Here is a 16916-nt window from a genome sequence, read left to right as displayed (position 1 = left end):
GGTGGAGATCTGGGGGACCCTTCCCTTCATTAAAAACGTCTTCAGTGAAATATTTCTGAGAGAAATCCAGGTTTCTCCTCTTATACGTTTCTCGTTCTAAGGTCTTTATCAGTTGGATGGTCTGATAAGGTATTGGAAGTAGCAGGGGAGTCTCTAGGGACTGATTGGAGGCTCAATCTGCTAGGCTGTCCCAATGGTACAGATGTGAGAGGCTCAGAACTGAACCCCAATGGTGAAACAATGGGCAAAACTGTCCTAGCCCTAGGCAGGGAGAGAGAAAGCCCTCTCTCCACTACCTCAGAGGTCGAGGGTCTAGGAGAGACAGAAGTCTGCTGTGCCAGAGCTGAAGACCCCTGTGCCAAAGTACCCTGAACTCCCCAGACCTCTGCCTCAAAAAAGAGTTGGAACAGAGCTATACAGTGAAGCCCATAAGGGCCAAAACAGCTCTGATAACTTTGGAATTGACGCCAATCCCCCAAAGCTGGCACAAGCAGTTTGGTTCTGATCGAGCCAGGTGACTCAGGGACACTGTCAGACTCAAAGAACCACCTATCTTCAGATCTGACAAGGACATCCTTTGGGTTCTCAGATCCGAGGGCTCTGAAACCATGGGATGGATCAGAGAAAGAGATATAATTATCAGTTCAGAGGAGGGCAGGCTCATGGGTCTGATGGAAGACTACTCCCATCTGGATCTGAACTCTAAGGAACACTATTATCCTATCCATTTCTACTTCAGACAGACTCCTGGAGAACCTAAGGAATGAGTTGGCTGATAGTGGACCGAGCTGTCTTCTAGGTGTTTCTTTAAGAAAAGGAGAGTGGAGTTGAGGGGAGAGCAGCTGTGGCAAAAATCTACATGAATAGCTCAGAGGTGGTCTTGGCTTTGATGCAGTCAGGTTCGAAAGTTTAGGATCCGATCTTTTTGAAAACTTGGAAGGCGACTTGGAGATGGAGCCGATGTAGTAGAATAGTCTGGTGACCTTTTCTTAGGGTCTTTATCCTTGGGGGTTGAATCAGTCTTCCCCTTTTCAGACCCTTTGAGGGGGTTTGAGTACCAGTCACTCCAGAGGAAGATGACCTTTTAGGACCAGCTTATTTTCCTGTTGCTAAGGACCCTGGCATTAAAGTAAGCACAAATAGAAAAGTCTATATCTAAATGGGCCACACCTAGAAAGTACACATTCCCTGTGCGCATAAGAATCCGGCATCTTATGCCCACAGAAAATACATTTTTAAAATCTGGTCAGCTTACCAGCCACTGCAAAGAGATAATATAGGAAAACCTATTGTCATACAGATGTATTTATTTATTCAGTAATATACCAACAATGATAAAGTACAGTTGTGTACACTTACCATAAATGCAGATGTTCCAGTGTCTTCACTGTTGCAGTCATCACATTTGGGTTATCCCTGCTGGGGTAGCCCTCGGCTGGCCTGAATACCAAAGACTTAGTATTTCTCTGTCCGTTGCTGTCGCTTGAAGACTGATGTCAGGTCATCAGTGGTATAAAGAAAGGCAGCTGATGCCATTACATCAGTTTTTCTTGTCCTAACCGGTCAGGAGCCCCCAAAGTAGGAGGCCAGGCTCTGGTGGCAGGACCCCAACAGTGGGGAAAAAAATACCAACATGTCCCTTGTAAGGAAAGGAGAACAACAAGGAAGGAAGATAATAAAAAGAAAAAAAGGGGAAGGAGGGAGGGAAACCAGGACTGCAACAGTGAAGACACTCAAACATCTACATTTATGGTAAGTGTACACAACTGTACTGTGTTCTTCGTGTTTCACTGTTGCAGTCATCACATTTAGGTAGATTCCCAAAGCTGAGGAAATGGGTGGAGGCAGTCAAGGAAACTAGGGGCTGGCTAGCATGCCCTGCAAGTCTGCCAAGGCAAAACCTGCCCTGGATTTAGAAGAGAGAAGCAGGTGGTAATGTTTGGTGAAGGTGTGAACAGATGTCCAGGTGGCAGCCTCAAGGATGTCTCTGGTGGGGACTCCTCTGAGAAATGCTGCAGAAGTGGAGGCTGCTCTGGTGGATTGGGTCCTGACCCCCTTGGTGGGAGGCTTGCCATGTTGTTTGTAGCAGAAATGGATGCAGCGTGCTATCCATTTGTAAATGGTTTGTTTAAAGATGGCTTTGCCCTCTGCCCCTGAAGCAAAACTAACCAGCAGTTGATCAGATTTTCTGAAGGGTTTAGTCCTCTCCAGACAGTATCTGAGCTGTTTGTGCACATCTGGAGAGTGCAGAATCCTTTCCCCCTTGTTTTGTGGATTAGGAACGAAGGTGGGCAAATGGGTGGATTGGTTGAGAGCCACACTGGGTACCACTTTGGGCATGAAGGATGGATTAGTTCTGAGGGATACCCTGTCTGCATGGAAGATGATGAAGGGTTCCACTGCCATGAGTGCTTGCAGCTCAGAGACTCTTCTGGCTGAAGTGATGGCCAGGAGGAAGTTTGTCTTCCAGGAGAGAAATTTTAGCTCTGCAGAAGTAGCTGGTTCAAATGGAGCAGGGTGAGCTTTTCCAAAACAAAGTTAACATCCCAAGCCGGTGTTGGTGCCCTTCTGGGGGGCCTCAAGTTGTTAGCCCCTCTGAGGAATTGCTTGCTCAGAGGGTGTGAAAAAAGAGGCTTCTCAGTGGGAAAATGAACGGGAAAAAAGAGGCTGTTCAGTGGGAAAATGAGCAGAAATAGCAGAGGCATGAATTTTTATAGAGGTGAAAGAGAAACCACTGTGTAGTAGGTCAGCTAAGTAATACAGGATGAGAGAGATGGAGGGCTGTGCCATATTGGCCCCCTTAGCCTGGATCCAGCTGCAGAACCTTTTCCATTTATCTGCATAAGACTTTCTGGTGCTAGGGTGTCTGGCCTCTCCTGTTTACTGAGGAGGGCAGATTGGTCAGGGGTCAGGTTATAAGCCAAACTGCCAAATTGAGTGTCTGCAATTGGGGGTGCATGAATTCCCCTTCCCTCTGGGTTAGGAGGTTGGAAATATAAGGAAGATTCCATGGGGGCAGTGTGGACAGGCTGTGCAGCAAGGGGTACCAGTGCTGTCTGGGCCAATCTGGAGTTATGAGAATGGTCTTTGGTTTTTCCTCCTTTATTTTGATCAGTACCTTGGGAATGAGAGGTAGGGGAGGAAAGGCACAGACCGAGAGGTTTACCCAGGGGAAGGACAGGGCATCTACTTTCCATGTCATGCAGTGATGCTCCCTGGTGCAGAATCTGCTGAGGTGATGGTTAGTGTGGGAGGCAAAGAGGTCAAAGTCTGGGGTTCCCCATTTCCGAATTATTAGTAAGAAGGTGCTTATGCTGAGCTGCCACTTGTGGGGGGTCCAACAGTTTTCTGCTTAATTGGTCTGCCAGGGAGTTGAGAGAGCCTGGCAGGTACTGTGCTAACAGGTGTAGATGCATGGAAGAGGCTGTGAACCAAAGGGTCATGGCCAGCCTGCACAGTGGGTAGGAGAGGGTACCTCCCTGCTTGTTGATGTACCACATCACTGTGGTGTTGTCTGTTTTGATCAGGTTAACTTGTGGAGAGAGAAGAGGTTTGAAAGGTAACAAGGCCTGCTGCACAGCTATCATCTCTTTTACAATGATGTGCTGGGGGAATTGCTGGGGGTTCCATTGGCCCTGTATGCACCTGCCGTCCAGGTGTGCACCCCAAGAGTAGTATGATGCTTCTGTGGCGAGTGTCTGGGAGGGCAGGGTGTGGGGAAAAGGGCAGTCCCTTGCTGTGGGAGCAAGCTGTTGCCCACCAAATAAATTCCTCCCTCAGGCAAGGAATAATAGGTAAGAGAGTTTCCAGATCTTGAGTGTGTTGACACCAAAGGCTCTTTAGGTACAACTGAAGTTTGCTCATATGCAGTCTGGCATATGGAATAAGGAGTATGCAAGATGCCATGAACCCCAGGGCTTGAAGGATTTCCCCTGCAGAAAGCTGGGACCTGGTGACCAGTTGAGAGAAGTAAGCTGATAGGAAACTTTGTTCCTCTGGTGTTAGGCATGCTATCTGGGATGCTGTGTCCAGACTTTCTCCCAGAAAGATAATCCTTTTGGTGGGTACCGGTTTCTATTTCTTTTCGTTGACTGTGTACCCTAAGGAGGTTAGCAGGTTCTTTACAAAGGCCAGGTCTTTGAGCAGCTTTTCCTTGGTGTCTGCCTGAATAAGGCAGTCATCTAAGTAGGGGTCAATTTGAATAGTTCTTTGTCTGCAAAAAAGCAATGGCCAGAGCCAGGCATTTTGTGAAAACTCTGGGAGCAGTAGACAAGTCAAAGGGAACTGCAGAGAACTGAAAGTGTTGAGATCCTGTCCTGAAGCAAAGATATTTTCTGCAGGACTCCTTGAAGGGAATGTGGAGGTAGGCCTCTTTCAAGGTCCAGGGTGACTAGCCAAGCATCCATGGACAGCATGGGTAGCAGCTGCTGGAGGGTGAGCATTTTGGGATCACAAGGAAGGTATTTAGAATGGATAGATCGAGGGTGGGGCGCCAGCTGCCCTCTTTCCTGGGTACCAGAAAAAGTCTGGAGTAGAAGCCTTGGCCTATCTGCTCTGCAGGAACGTGTTCTATTGCTCCCAAGTAGAGCAGGGTATGGATTTGCTTTTGAACCTCTGCCCACTGATTTGGGGTTGGAAGGGTGTGGAAGAAGAATTTGTACCCCTGAGACACACTGTTCAGAACCCATTGGTCCTTGGTAATGGTGGCCCAAGTGCTGGAGTGAAAGGAGAGTTTTCCTCCTAGGGGTATTTGATGGTGGGCGAGGTAGGGAGGGGGTGAGTCATTGTGAGTTTTTACCATAAGGGGGTGACTTAGATCACCCTGGTTTTGAAGTGGAGGCAGTCCATTGCTTAGATCTCTACAACCCATGGGACTGTTGTCTAGGAGGTCTGTTTCCACGGGGCCTAGGCTGGCCCTGTTTACTAGGTGTAGCAAAGGACCAGTTCTTGGAAGGAAAATGCTTGCTGAACCTAGGGGGCTGTACCTGTAAGAAATCTTTAACAGTCTGCATAGATTTTTCTTTTTCTTCCATCTTTGTTAACACCTCTTCTGCTTTAGTACCAGATAAGTTGTCTTTGTGCAAAAGTGCATCCAACAATTTTGATTTGACATGGTCTGGCAGGGGTTGTTCCTTAAGCCATGCATGTCTTCTAATGACTGATCCAGTGACTGCTGCCCTACAAGAAGCTTCTAGGACGTCAAAACCACAGTGCAAAGTGTGTTTAGTTACTTGACCAGCAGAGTGCCTGTAAATCTTTAGATTCTGCCCATGCAGGAAAGGAAGACATTTTTTGTTTAAGGAGTTCCAAGGTATGTTGCTGAACATTTAAGCATATGGAACTGACAATTTAGTGCCCTGATAGCAAGAGTAGCCGAGGTGTATACTTTTTTTTACCCCATCTGTCCAGTGCTCTGGAATCCCTGTCTAAGGGGGTGGGATTCTTAGCTGAAGTAGCTTTAACCCCTTTTAGGCCTTGAGTAATGACCTCAGGGTCCACTGTTGGGTTTTTAAAGAAATATTTGTGAGAGTCATGGACTCTGTAGTACCTGTCTGGCTTTCTGGGAGCAGGAGGGAGGATGTCTGGAGTCAAGCTGGATTCATGGAAGACATCATCCACTACATGTAGGACTGGGGGGGGGGGGGGTTAAGGGCCTGTGTTGTGGAAAGTCCAGGAACTCTGAGTCTCTTTTTAGACTGTGGGTAGTCTTGACTCTCCCATTTGAAATGCTCCCTTAAAGTATGCAGGGTTTCTCCAAAGGGGAACATCCTCTGGGGGAGAGGCTGACGGAATAGATTCCTCTGCATCAGAATCCTCATATGTAGAGAGGGGCTGCATGTCTTCATAGTCAGATGCATCATATTCATCTGACTCTTGTTCCAACAAAACTTCTGGAGACAGATCTCTTTCTTTTTTGAGGGAGTGGCCTGGCTTCCCTTAATCAGCATGATAAAGTCCTCTGCCATTCTAAGCATTTGTGACTGAGGCAAAGGAGCAGGCGCCAAAGAATGGCTGGAAGTTGGTTTCTTGGGGGTGTTTCGACCCCTGGCCCTAAGCAACTCAGTTGTTTTAGAAAGAACGGTAGCTGTGAAAGAAGGCATCAGTTTATGTCTGGATTCGGTGTTGCGAAGGACTTCCTCAGAAGCCGGTGCCTGCACAGCGGCTCTGGACCCATCCAAGGTAGAGACGACCACAGGATCCTTAGACGAAGAAGAGTTCTGCAGCATACCGGACTCCAAAAGGGTCTCAGTAGAGGCCAACAAATTATTTGAAGCAGGCATCAGGGGCTGCGAAAGTACATCACTGAATTCCGGAGGACTGATGACCAGCTTGACGGCAGCGTCGTCGGAAGGTTTAGTCCTGTGCGGTCTGTCTCTGTCTTTATCTTTACATTTATTCGGAAGGTCTGCTGTCGAACGGCTTACGGAAGCCATATCGGAATGCAAGGACTGTAAATGTAAATATCTGGCTACAATAAGGGCCAGACGAATAGTTCTGGCGTTGAAGCTCAGAACAGGGACGTCATGGTCTGGGCCTAATCAAGTGATGCAGTAGGAGTGGACGTCCCAGTGTGGTATTTGCTTTCCACAGGCGAGACAATTATTAACGTTTTCTGACATCGGTTAGTGCAAGAAAAAAGGATCCCCAACGGGGAACTTAGATTTTGAAGACTTCAACTTCAATTTGGAAATGAAACTTTGGTAGCGGCAGAGTGGCACTCGTGCGAACTGCAACGGCAAGAAAAACTGATATAATGGCATCGGCTGCCTTCCTTTATACCACTGACGACCTGACGTCAGTCTTCAAGTGACAGCAACTGATGCTGAAATACTAAGTCCCTGGTATTCAGGCCGGCCAAGGGCTACCCCAGCAGGGATGACCCAAATGTGATGACTGCAACAGTGAAACATGAAGAACATCTGCAAATACCCTCTAAAGGGTAGAAAGAGATGAGCTAAGATGAAAGAAAAAGGAAGTACCAGCGATGGTATTTAAAGAATACTCAACAGTAAACGGAGAGGAAAAAAGTATAGCCTGATGACCAGAACTCAAAAACTTACGGCAACAAGGGGGAGAGAATGCAAGAGAAATACAGATATATAATTTAGCATAACAGAAACAAAATTGTTTAATTATTGACATTTGATTAACAGGAAATTCCGACTGGTAGAAGTCCGGGAAGAAAAGCTCCAAAGTATTACAAAACATTTTAAAAACAATAATTATACACAATCTTCAAAAATAAAAAAAAAACATCTGCAGTTTAAATAATTATAACAAATTAGACATGATATAAACACATTGGTTAAGAATCGCTACAAGATATATGAGAATTATTTACTTAAAGAAATTTTAGACAGCTTGTAGAGAAATTAAAGGTAAGAGTCTAATAAAAACAGGAATAGCAATATGAAGTGAGGGAAAAACAGGCTTATGGTGTATTTAGATAGAAAGTCAGGAAAGAGAATTAGATAGCAGTACGGAAGTAAGTGGAAAAAGGGAGAGTAAGGAGGTGCAAAGAATGAAAGGCACTTATTCATATTTAGGGATATAGTTTATCCTGATTTTGAGCAAGAACAGAACCAGATTTTATCTGGGAAGTCTTTTTCAATGTGGTTTTGAAAAATGGGAGGGGGATATACACCTGATGGATACAGTTAAGGAGTTCTAGGCCTTCGTAACCTTGTACAAGTGCAGACAATGCCCAGCAGATTTACTAGGCTTGTAGACAGGAGGTTTTGGTCACTAGATTGCAATGGCCGACTGGGAACATAGTTGTGCAAAATATTTTTTAGTGCTAGACAGGCAGATTGATGCTGCATGATTTTATAGTTGGTAAGAAGTTGTGTATATGTTAGGTGATGTGACAGTTCTAACCAATTTAGGCTTTTGACTGCTATACAGTGAGTGGGTTCTGAAAGAGCTATGTGCTGCAAATTTAGCAACTTTGTTACATCATTGTTCAAGTTTTAATTTTTGTGAAGCTTGGAGGTTAGTAAGGATGAGAGAGCCATAAAGAAGAGTGGGGAGGAAATAAGTAGTGGCAAGTGTAGTTTTAGTTGCATCAGTGAGAAAGTTTTTGGCTCTGTAAAGCTTCCCTAGTTTTCGATGAGTTTTCCTTATGAAATTTTGTACAGACAGGTCAAATGTTAGACTATCATCCACTAAATAGTTTGCTATGACAAGTGACTTCAACGGTTATATTATCAAGAGACGGAACTTTAAATTTTGTTTCTTCATGAGAGAGGGAATTGGGGGAAAAAAAGTAGTAGTTTGGTCTTTTTTAGGTTGAGCATGAATTGCGAGTTACGAAGCCATGTTTCAGTGGCTGTTAAAGCTTCCAGAGTCATTTTCTGGAGGTGTACTATGTTGTCAGATGTGCAAATGAGAGTGGAATCATCTCAAAACTTGTTGTGTGGAAGTACTGAGGGTGTTGGTGAAAGTATTAAAGAGGAAGGGTCCAAGGACACAGTCATGTGGTACACCTGTGGTGACTGGGAGGTAAGGAGAGGGTGTGCACAGCATCATTTTATTTTCTGATACCTACTGGACAGGTAGCTTTTTGAACAACAGAAGGCTGGGCTGAGACATACCTAGTGATGACAACTGAAGTAGGAGTCTGCAGTGAGAAACAGTGTTGAAAACTTTAGACAACTCCAGAAATAAGGAAGAGACTAGTTTACCATTATCTCTGGCTTTACTGACAGTACCTACATAGGTTACAAGGGCAGTGCTTGTACTATGTGAAGGACAGAAGCCATGTTGTGTAGGGAAGAGAAATTCTTCCTGCAAGAGGTAGTCTTACAATTGTTTCTAAATACATTTTTTCAGGTATTTCGGCAAGGGGAGATACGATTGCTAGAGGTCTAAAGTTATTAATGTCAAGCTGAATTTCCTTCTTTGTGAAGAGGGATAATGTGTGACTTTTTCCAGAGAAAGGGAATGTGGGATTCCTGGATAGATCTATTTATAAGGACTGATACTGGACAGACAATGCTATTAGCTGCTATTTTAGGTACCTGCTTGAAATGTCATCAGCTGAAGAAGAGCACAGTTAAGTTTAAGAGCAGTATTATATAGGATGTGGGCAAGGGTTTAAAGGTGAAAGTGGATGTTGTGATGTGGCTGTTGGGCAGGGACGGCATTAGATATCGAGGAATCCTTAGTTAGAGATGTTTCACTATCTATGAAATAAGAGGTGAACTGTATTGCAGTTTCAAGTGGTGCATTATCTGGAGAGGGGTTTGGGTTGAATTTTTGGCAGAGAAATAAGATTTATTTAATGGATGTCCAAAATATTTTAAGTCTGTGTTTAGTATTACTCTGAAAGTTATTATAGTATAGTTTTTTTGTCTTCATTTTTTTGCTTTTTAGCCATATTGTGAAGGATTCTGAAGTTTTCAAGATACTGAAGTGTTTTATATTTTTGCAATTCTTTCCATGCTTTTTCTCTATCCTGAATTAGCATTCTACTCTTTGTGGACAGCCAACCTGCATTATTTGTTTTCAGTCTCTTCCTTCTAGGAGGTGCAAGCTATTTAGATATTTAGGAAAGTTATACTGAATTCAATTACATCATCATCTAACTTGAGGTCTTCTAGGAAGTTCCAGTTAATACATGATGGTGTAGTAATGAACATTTCTAGGTTAAACTTGGAAAAGTTGTGTGTTGTTTTATAAATATATTGTTTAACTGGATGTGTGAGATGTCTAGTCGTACCTGTGGTGGCGTACTTTTGCTGGGGTCTGATACCAGGACCCAGTCCAACAGAGAATTTGATGACTTGCTATAATGTGTGGGACTACGAATTGGTTGCGTGAAACCATACAAGTTCATGCTAGATGTAGGGGAGTTAGAGTTTATGTCCAACCAACTGACATTCACATCACCTAGTAATGTTATTTCTTGTGGAAATGTTATGAATATCCAGTGAAGAATGTCTTCCAGTATAGCTGTATTGTCATCAGGAGGGATACAAATGACAGTAAAACGTATTTATTTATAACTGCTTACTTTGAAGAAAGCAATAAAAAGCTCTGCTGAACTGAATTTTGGTATTGGTTTTGTGTAAGGAAAACTGTGGTAGGTATTGGGAAATATTAAAGCAATACCACCACATTTCCTCTTTATATGGTTATTATGGATGATATAATAGCCAAGAGGTATAACTTCAGTTGTTTATGCTGGGTTTAAGCCATGTTTCAGTTACAGCGAGAACATCAGGCTTATTTGGAAATCCAGGCATGTAGTTCAGCAGTTTTCTTATACTTCTACCATTTATTGCAGCAAAAATTAGATCACCAGAGCTGGGGGTTGGCTGCGGTTTGGTTACTGAACTGCATAGGAGAGAATTATCATTGTGTTCATTGTGATAGATGGGGCCAGGATTCGGGTATATATATCTTCCTAGAAGAATTTTAGTATATTGGAGATTTATGCATACTTATTTTTTGCAGAGGATTCCTGCTACTGTAAAATATTCTTATAACTGTAAAATTTTGAAAAGATTTACTCTAAGGCTTGAGAGAAGGAGATTTGTGTCTGAGCGATATGGTGGCAAACAAGGTATGAGAAATGTTAGGTTGGTAAGGCATTATGGGTAAGGAAGGAGCACAAAAGTTGGATCAATAAATCTAGTGAAGTAGCAGAACCAGATCAGAGGTTGGATCAGAGACCCAACTGTTGAGGAACGAATGAAAATGACATCAGATGCTTGTACAAATCAAGGAGGCTCCAATCCCTGATGTACCTCAATAAGGGAACCCACTACTTCCTCTCTGCCAAGAATCTGGGGAATCTCATCCAGTCCATCTGAAATAATCAGTCTTGTTTCCCCTCTACATGGCAGAGGATGTGCTAAGGTGCTGCACCTTGTTGACCCTCCGATAGGACATAACAGAGGGAGAAACTGAAGAGTCTGAACTGTCTGAGGACTCATCAAGAGACACAACAGAGAAGGTCCAGGTCCACCTGGACTGCGAAGTACCAGATTTGGTCATTTTAAGCTTCTTTTTGAGATGATGTGGGACATCTGAGTGGGAAGCATCAATATCCATTTTTGCGTGCAAGCTCTTTCAGTCTCTAATTTTCAAAATAAATCTTAAAAGAAAGCAAACAGCTTAACCAGGTGAGGGATGAAGGGCTGGCAAACAGAACAATTTCTGTAGTTAATAACTCATATGCAAAGACAGACATTCTGTACGGTTCTCTGTACAGTATTTGCCTCCCACCGTCACATTCTTCCTTCTTAGTTGAAGAAAAAAAAGGTTCATTGTAGACAAAAATTATGTAAGAGGAAGTTTCCTAATGGAGATACTTACCTGCCCAAGGCAAATGGAACTGGCAACGACCACACATCTGACCAACAGAGAAATGCAGTTAAGTGCTCAGGTTGGAGGTAAAAAAGTTCTGAGGTACATCACATCTGTGGTGTACTTCGGTCATATGTTGGCAGATACCTAGGCACTGGAATTCTGGCCAGACATTCAGCTATCCCTGGTGGGATATCCAACTTGTTAGTAACACTGCAACAATGATCCCAGAAAGGACATCTATTGTCATGTACTTGTTTTTAATAGCTTTTTGTCACTCGACGGTTTACATTTAATAAAGACTGAGGCTACAAAACAGAACGGAATATACACCAGAACAGCCAATGTGCAGAATTGCGTCATAAAGGATCTTGAAAATTCAGAACAGCACAGCAGCCGAGGAAACCTGTGGTGGTGGAGGTGAAGCACCAGAGATGAGTATCAGGATACACACTGTGGTACCAATGAAGAAATGAGGACATCAGAGTGGAAGCCACAGTAACCCCAACTGCAGAGAAGCACAGGAACAGATTACTCCGGTGATATGGAAAAGCACATTTGAGAGACACAGGAAGACTGCATGGGGAGATATGAAAGTCCTCCCAGATAAATGGCTTGCAGGAGAGAAATTGTGTGCGTGTGAAATTTGGTTATAATTTTTGAAAAAGGTAGAAAAGTGAGTCTGAACTGAGACAACAATAGCTACAGTTGATGCAACATTCCATCTTCATGAAAATGAGAAGAAGCGGGTTGATGAAAATAATGATTAAAGGATCGCGTTAACAATTAAAATAAATGTAAGGCCTGCTGAAGTGGTCAGCTTTCCAAAAGGGCCATGTACTAGCATAAATAGTATGACACAGATAATTTAAAATGATAGAGGACATAATGTAACATACTGGTGCCCTACAGATTCCAGTCAATGGGAATACTGGATCTTCCAAGTATCCTAGGCCATGGCAGTACTATTCACTGTAGAGCAAAGGTCTTTTCTAAATGTGATCTATCCTCCCTAATGGTAAGCCAGTGTCAGAGTAGCATCAGAAGTACATTTCTTCCCAGTTTTTCCATTTAAGATGCATGCTGCAGCATCTTATGTGACACACAGATGGCCAAACAATCATTAAGAAATACTCAGATGTAGTGTACTGCAGTAATTTAAAATACAGGTCTCCAAGGTGATTACTACATTTAGCAAGTTTTCAGATGGGAATGCAATTTTTTTTTCATAGATGAAAATAAAAAATTTTAACTGCTGCGGAAGCCTGGTCAAAAAAGTTTACTAATGTTCAAAAAAAGTATGCATCTCAATAGGGGACAATGAAAAGAAAATAGCTTGGCGTCACTGGAAAAGGACACCAATTAAGCATAATAAAATAAAAGTTCTGTGTAGAGTTGGCAATAGTAAAGCAGCTCTGAACTCATCTTTGCCATTCTCCTTGACCAAACCTCTATAGTGTCACCAAATATATGGCAGTTTCCTCATCAATAACAATGTATAGAAATTTGCCAGAGATCCCACACAATGTAATCTAACAGAAGTGTGCATATACATACCCCTTCCAAATTCTGGCATAAAACTTCTATAACATATTGCTTATGTTCTAATATGACGTCCACAAAACAAGTCATAGATTGGTTCATGACAGAAAATCAAAATTTGTTTCAGCAAATCATAAAATAGTAAAATAATGAAAGCTGATAATAAAGTCTAAACTAAGGAAACACAGCCAAGAAAGAATATTTAATTATTTAAACATTATTACTGGACAAAGTTTTGCAAAGAACAAACCCCACTGTGCTGCCCCTATAACTTAATGATGAAAATTCCAAGATGAAATGATGTTGACCTGTTCCACTTAGTACTGTAACTTCAGAGTTTCTACAAGTAACTGGAGTGTGACAGCACCGTGGAGTGTACCCCCTTGAAAAACATATCAAAGTAAATCTGAAGTAGTAATTCATAGTGTAGCAACATTGCAGTTGTTGAAACCCAGAAATTCAGGACATTTTTATAAAGACTGTAACAAAAACAATACATATAATCTGCTCACCTTTTGTAAAATCTTCCAGACTTTTTGATAGAATCCAACAGGAACCCTATTTAATGCACCATCCAGCCGCCTTCTCCGGACCCACTGTCCCTGACGACTATCTTTCACTGGTTGATCTCTGAAGGGAGTGTTAGGAAAGAATTCTGGAGATGATGAAGTGGGACTTGAAAGCTTGTAAAGAAAGTTAAAGAAAATGTATATTAAAGGTTACTACCACCTGAACTTGAATTCATAACTTTACCAAGACATTTTAATGAATCATGCTCTTCAGTTTTATAAAGTAGAAATTACTGTGTTAAAAAGGAACAGAATATCTACCTATATGCAGCAGATGAACAGAATATCTACCTAAATGCTCAAGAATGATTGCTTTAAAGATCCTTAGTAAGCAGCTCTGTTAGAAATACTACATCTAAAGAAATTCCAGTCCCTCCGCACCACAGGCACCAGAGACCTCAACCTCATTATCACAATTAACAGAACATGCTGGAGGAACAGGTTCATAACCCAGAGACTGCCCATGCTATGGAATATACTACCCATACATGTCAAACAGAGCACCTCACTGGCCCTCTTCAAGACGGATCTTGATGAGTGGATGGGAAATAGAAAATACACCCCAGGGATCACGCCAGTGGCTTTACTCAACACAGGCACTGGGAACTAAGGTCGGGTGGTACGATGCCAGGGTAATCTTATGGGTTAGGCTTGTAAAAGCTCCAGGGCCATTAGCCTAGTACACACCTATGAACATATGCCCTGTTGTGAAGTAAAATTAATTTCACCACTTCCTTAAGTAATAGCTCAAATAAAATTCCAATAACTGTTACATGTCAGAGATGCATAGCTTTCAAATGCAACAGCAGCTTTACAGTTGGCACACAATTCACATTAGTTTTCTGTTACTTATGCTGAAGACAGCTAAGCCAGTAGAAGTCTTCAAATCATTTTGATGGCATACGTTGTGTTAGAACCATAGCAAGGATGGAACTGAAGGAGGGGCTGCCCTGGGGCACCAGCTGCCAAGGTGGCATGATAATCAATTTGCCAATTAGCCCCACATCAGTTGTAGGACTGGTTTTGTTGGGTGGCAGATCAATACCCACTGAAGAAGTCTTGAGAAACTGTGGCTGCTTAAATACTTTGCTAAAGAGTTTGTGTTAGGAACTGTACAAAGTAACCAATATAGCTCTCTGCCACAGCTTCTGAAAAAGCTACTGTGTAAAACACAACAGCTCTTTGCATGCAGGAATTGTATTTTTTGGTCCTTAACTCAAGGATTTTTCCTGTATCCACCGTGGTGCAGCGGTAGCATTGTTGCCTCACAGCAAGAGGTTCTCCTGTTTGATTCTCAGCTGGAGTGTGGGGAGTGCCTTCTGTGTGGAGTCTGCATGTCCTCCCCACAGTTGGGTGGGCATTCGAAAGACATGTGTAAATGGGCATGCCTTCGTTGAAGGTTGAACGTCGAGCTGCCACCTCGGCGTTTGTGAAAATCTACTGCCAATCATTAACGGACCGGAGTTCAGCTGTGGTGACCCCTAACCGGGAAAAGCCGAAAGACAACAACTCAAGGATTTTCCCCCCTCAACATTCTTGTTGAAGTGGGGGTTGGCAATTGTGGGTGGGCCCAGTGCAGCAACTGGCCTAGTGACAACTCTGCCTTCATCAGTTCTTAATCTGCTAATTTCAGATTTACAAAGTGAATGCAGAGAGTTGCGTGGAGCTGGTCTAGCTTTCTACCTACATATAAACCCACTAGGAACTGAATATATATAAAGAAAAAAAAAACTCCACAATGATCGCAACAATAGCATTCCACCAGCAATTTAATATCCCGGTACCTCGGCTTGTCGCCTTCAAGGGATAACCAAGTACAAAAACCTTCCACATTATATAGACACAATAATTATTCAATAAATCAATTAACATTCAAAAATCCCATCACTGAAAGTGGCCAGTGCTCCTGACATAACATTTTAAATTATATATCTCCCTATATACAAACTCCAATACAATTTTTATAAATGTTATAATACATCAACATTAAACAGACCCTTACCATATGACATCATACCAAATTCTAAAAATGAAGGACAGCCTCCTGTTTAAGCTCTAGGAAAGAGTGTGCCACAATTAAAAATAAATGTAGTTTCCAACTGGTTCAGTTTTTTTAGCAAAATCCACTCACTATCAAAAATAAGTAAAATAATACCCAGCAGGTAAACCAATACCATTGTAATGAACAAACAACAAAGCAAATAAAAGCAACGGTAAAGCTAAGCACAACTTCAAGTACCATTCAATAAAATACAAAAAATATAAAATACGTTTTATTATCAGGTTAGTGCTTTCATCACTAATGTGGCTTCTTCAGACCATAAAATAAAATAGACAATACAATGCAATTAAATACTCATAAACTGCTTGATTATTTCAAAAACTAATCCATTCATTGTTAAACTAGCCTTGCATATGCACGTAAGATGAATGACATCAGCTATACCCATTAAATGGTGTAAAGTCACAGTTCACCTTTTTCACAAGTTAAGCATAGAACTTTCATATACATCAGATATTCACTTAGCAACCCAGCAATCCCCAAAATCATAAAAACACATCTCATCAGCTTAAACTGTGCGTTTAAAAACAGGATAAAAAATAAGTTATTTACCTTAGTACACAGACTTTACGCTAACTCCTAGGTAACTGAAAAAAGGTGTTCAAGCCTTAATAGCAGCAACCTCTAAAATAAAACTATAAGAATTGAATGAATCTAGGTACACAATATAGTTATAAAATCTAATTTTATAGTTATCATAAATGCATTGCCTGACTCTCGGATAGCGTATTATCCATAAATAGATGTGGTTTAAGCTGCCGCATCCCTCATAGTATGGCAACGGACACAATATGTCTACTAATAAATGGAACTAGAGTCCAGTTACATGACTGCAAACCTGTCAATAATAGCATGCTGGTATTGTACAAGTTAACAGAGTATATCCATAATCACTGCGTACTCAATGTCCCAGCTACCTCGCCGCTCAAATCATAACAATTATTGTAGTTCATCTACTAGGGATAGAGATCAGTGTCCATTAGACTGCTGTTAGCAAATAGAATGTATCTATATCTACTGCAGATTAATGCCATAATGGAGCTATACGTGGTAACAGCTACTTACAGTCGTACTAATTGTAATATTTGACTCTGAGATAGCATATCACACCTAGATGACAGTGTCTAATACACATTAATGCCAGAATAAAGGTGTAAATAATAAAAATAACTACTTGTAGTCATACTGACTGTGATACCCGACTCTAAGATAGCGTTTACTTCTGAATGGATAGTGTTCAAAGTGCAGTATCCCTCAAGTTGTGGTAATTGACACAATATATCTGCTAAAAATCAGAACTAAAATCCAATTACACAACTTAATACCATTCCATAATAGCAGGCTAATATTGTCCAAATGAGCAAAATGTATACATAGTTACTACGTGTTGGTACTATCCAAGCTACCCCACCACTCAAAGTATAGCAGTT

General features: G+C 41.9%; 1 protein-coding gene across 5 annotated transcripts in view; it reads right to left on the bottom strand.

Annotated features, from left to right (window-relative positions):
* Positions 1-16916, bottom strand: part of PHKA1 (phosphorylase kinase regulatory subunit alpha 1) — a 3177076-nt gene that overhangs the window by 317469 nt on the left and 2842691 nt on the right. For all 5 annotated transcript variants that reach the window (XM_044057561.1, XM_044057557.1, XM_044057558.1 and 2 more), the window contains one exon: positions 13368-13538. In XM_044057561.1, coding sequence (XP_043913496.1) covers positions 13368-13538 — 171 coding nt within the window. The remainder of the gene's footprint in view (positions 1-13367; positions 13539-16916) is intronic.

The sequence above is a fragment of the Protopterus annectens genome, chromosome 15.part0 (genome assembly GCF_019279795.1).
Source record: "Protopterus annectens isolate FY-2018-M chromosome 15.part0, PAN1.0, whole genome shotgun sequence".
NCBI lineage: Eukaryota > Metazoa > Chordata > Ceratodontiformes > Protopteridae > Protopterus > Protopterus annectens.
The sequence above is the reverse complement of the archived record's forward strand: the minus strand, read 5'-3'. Positions and strand labels throughout refer to the sequence as shown.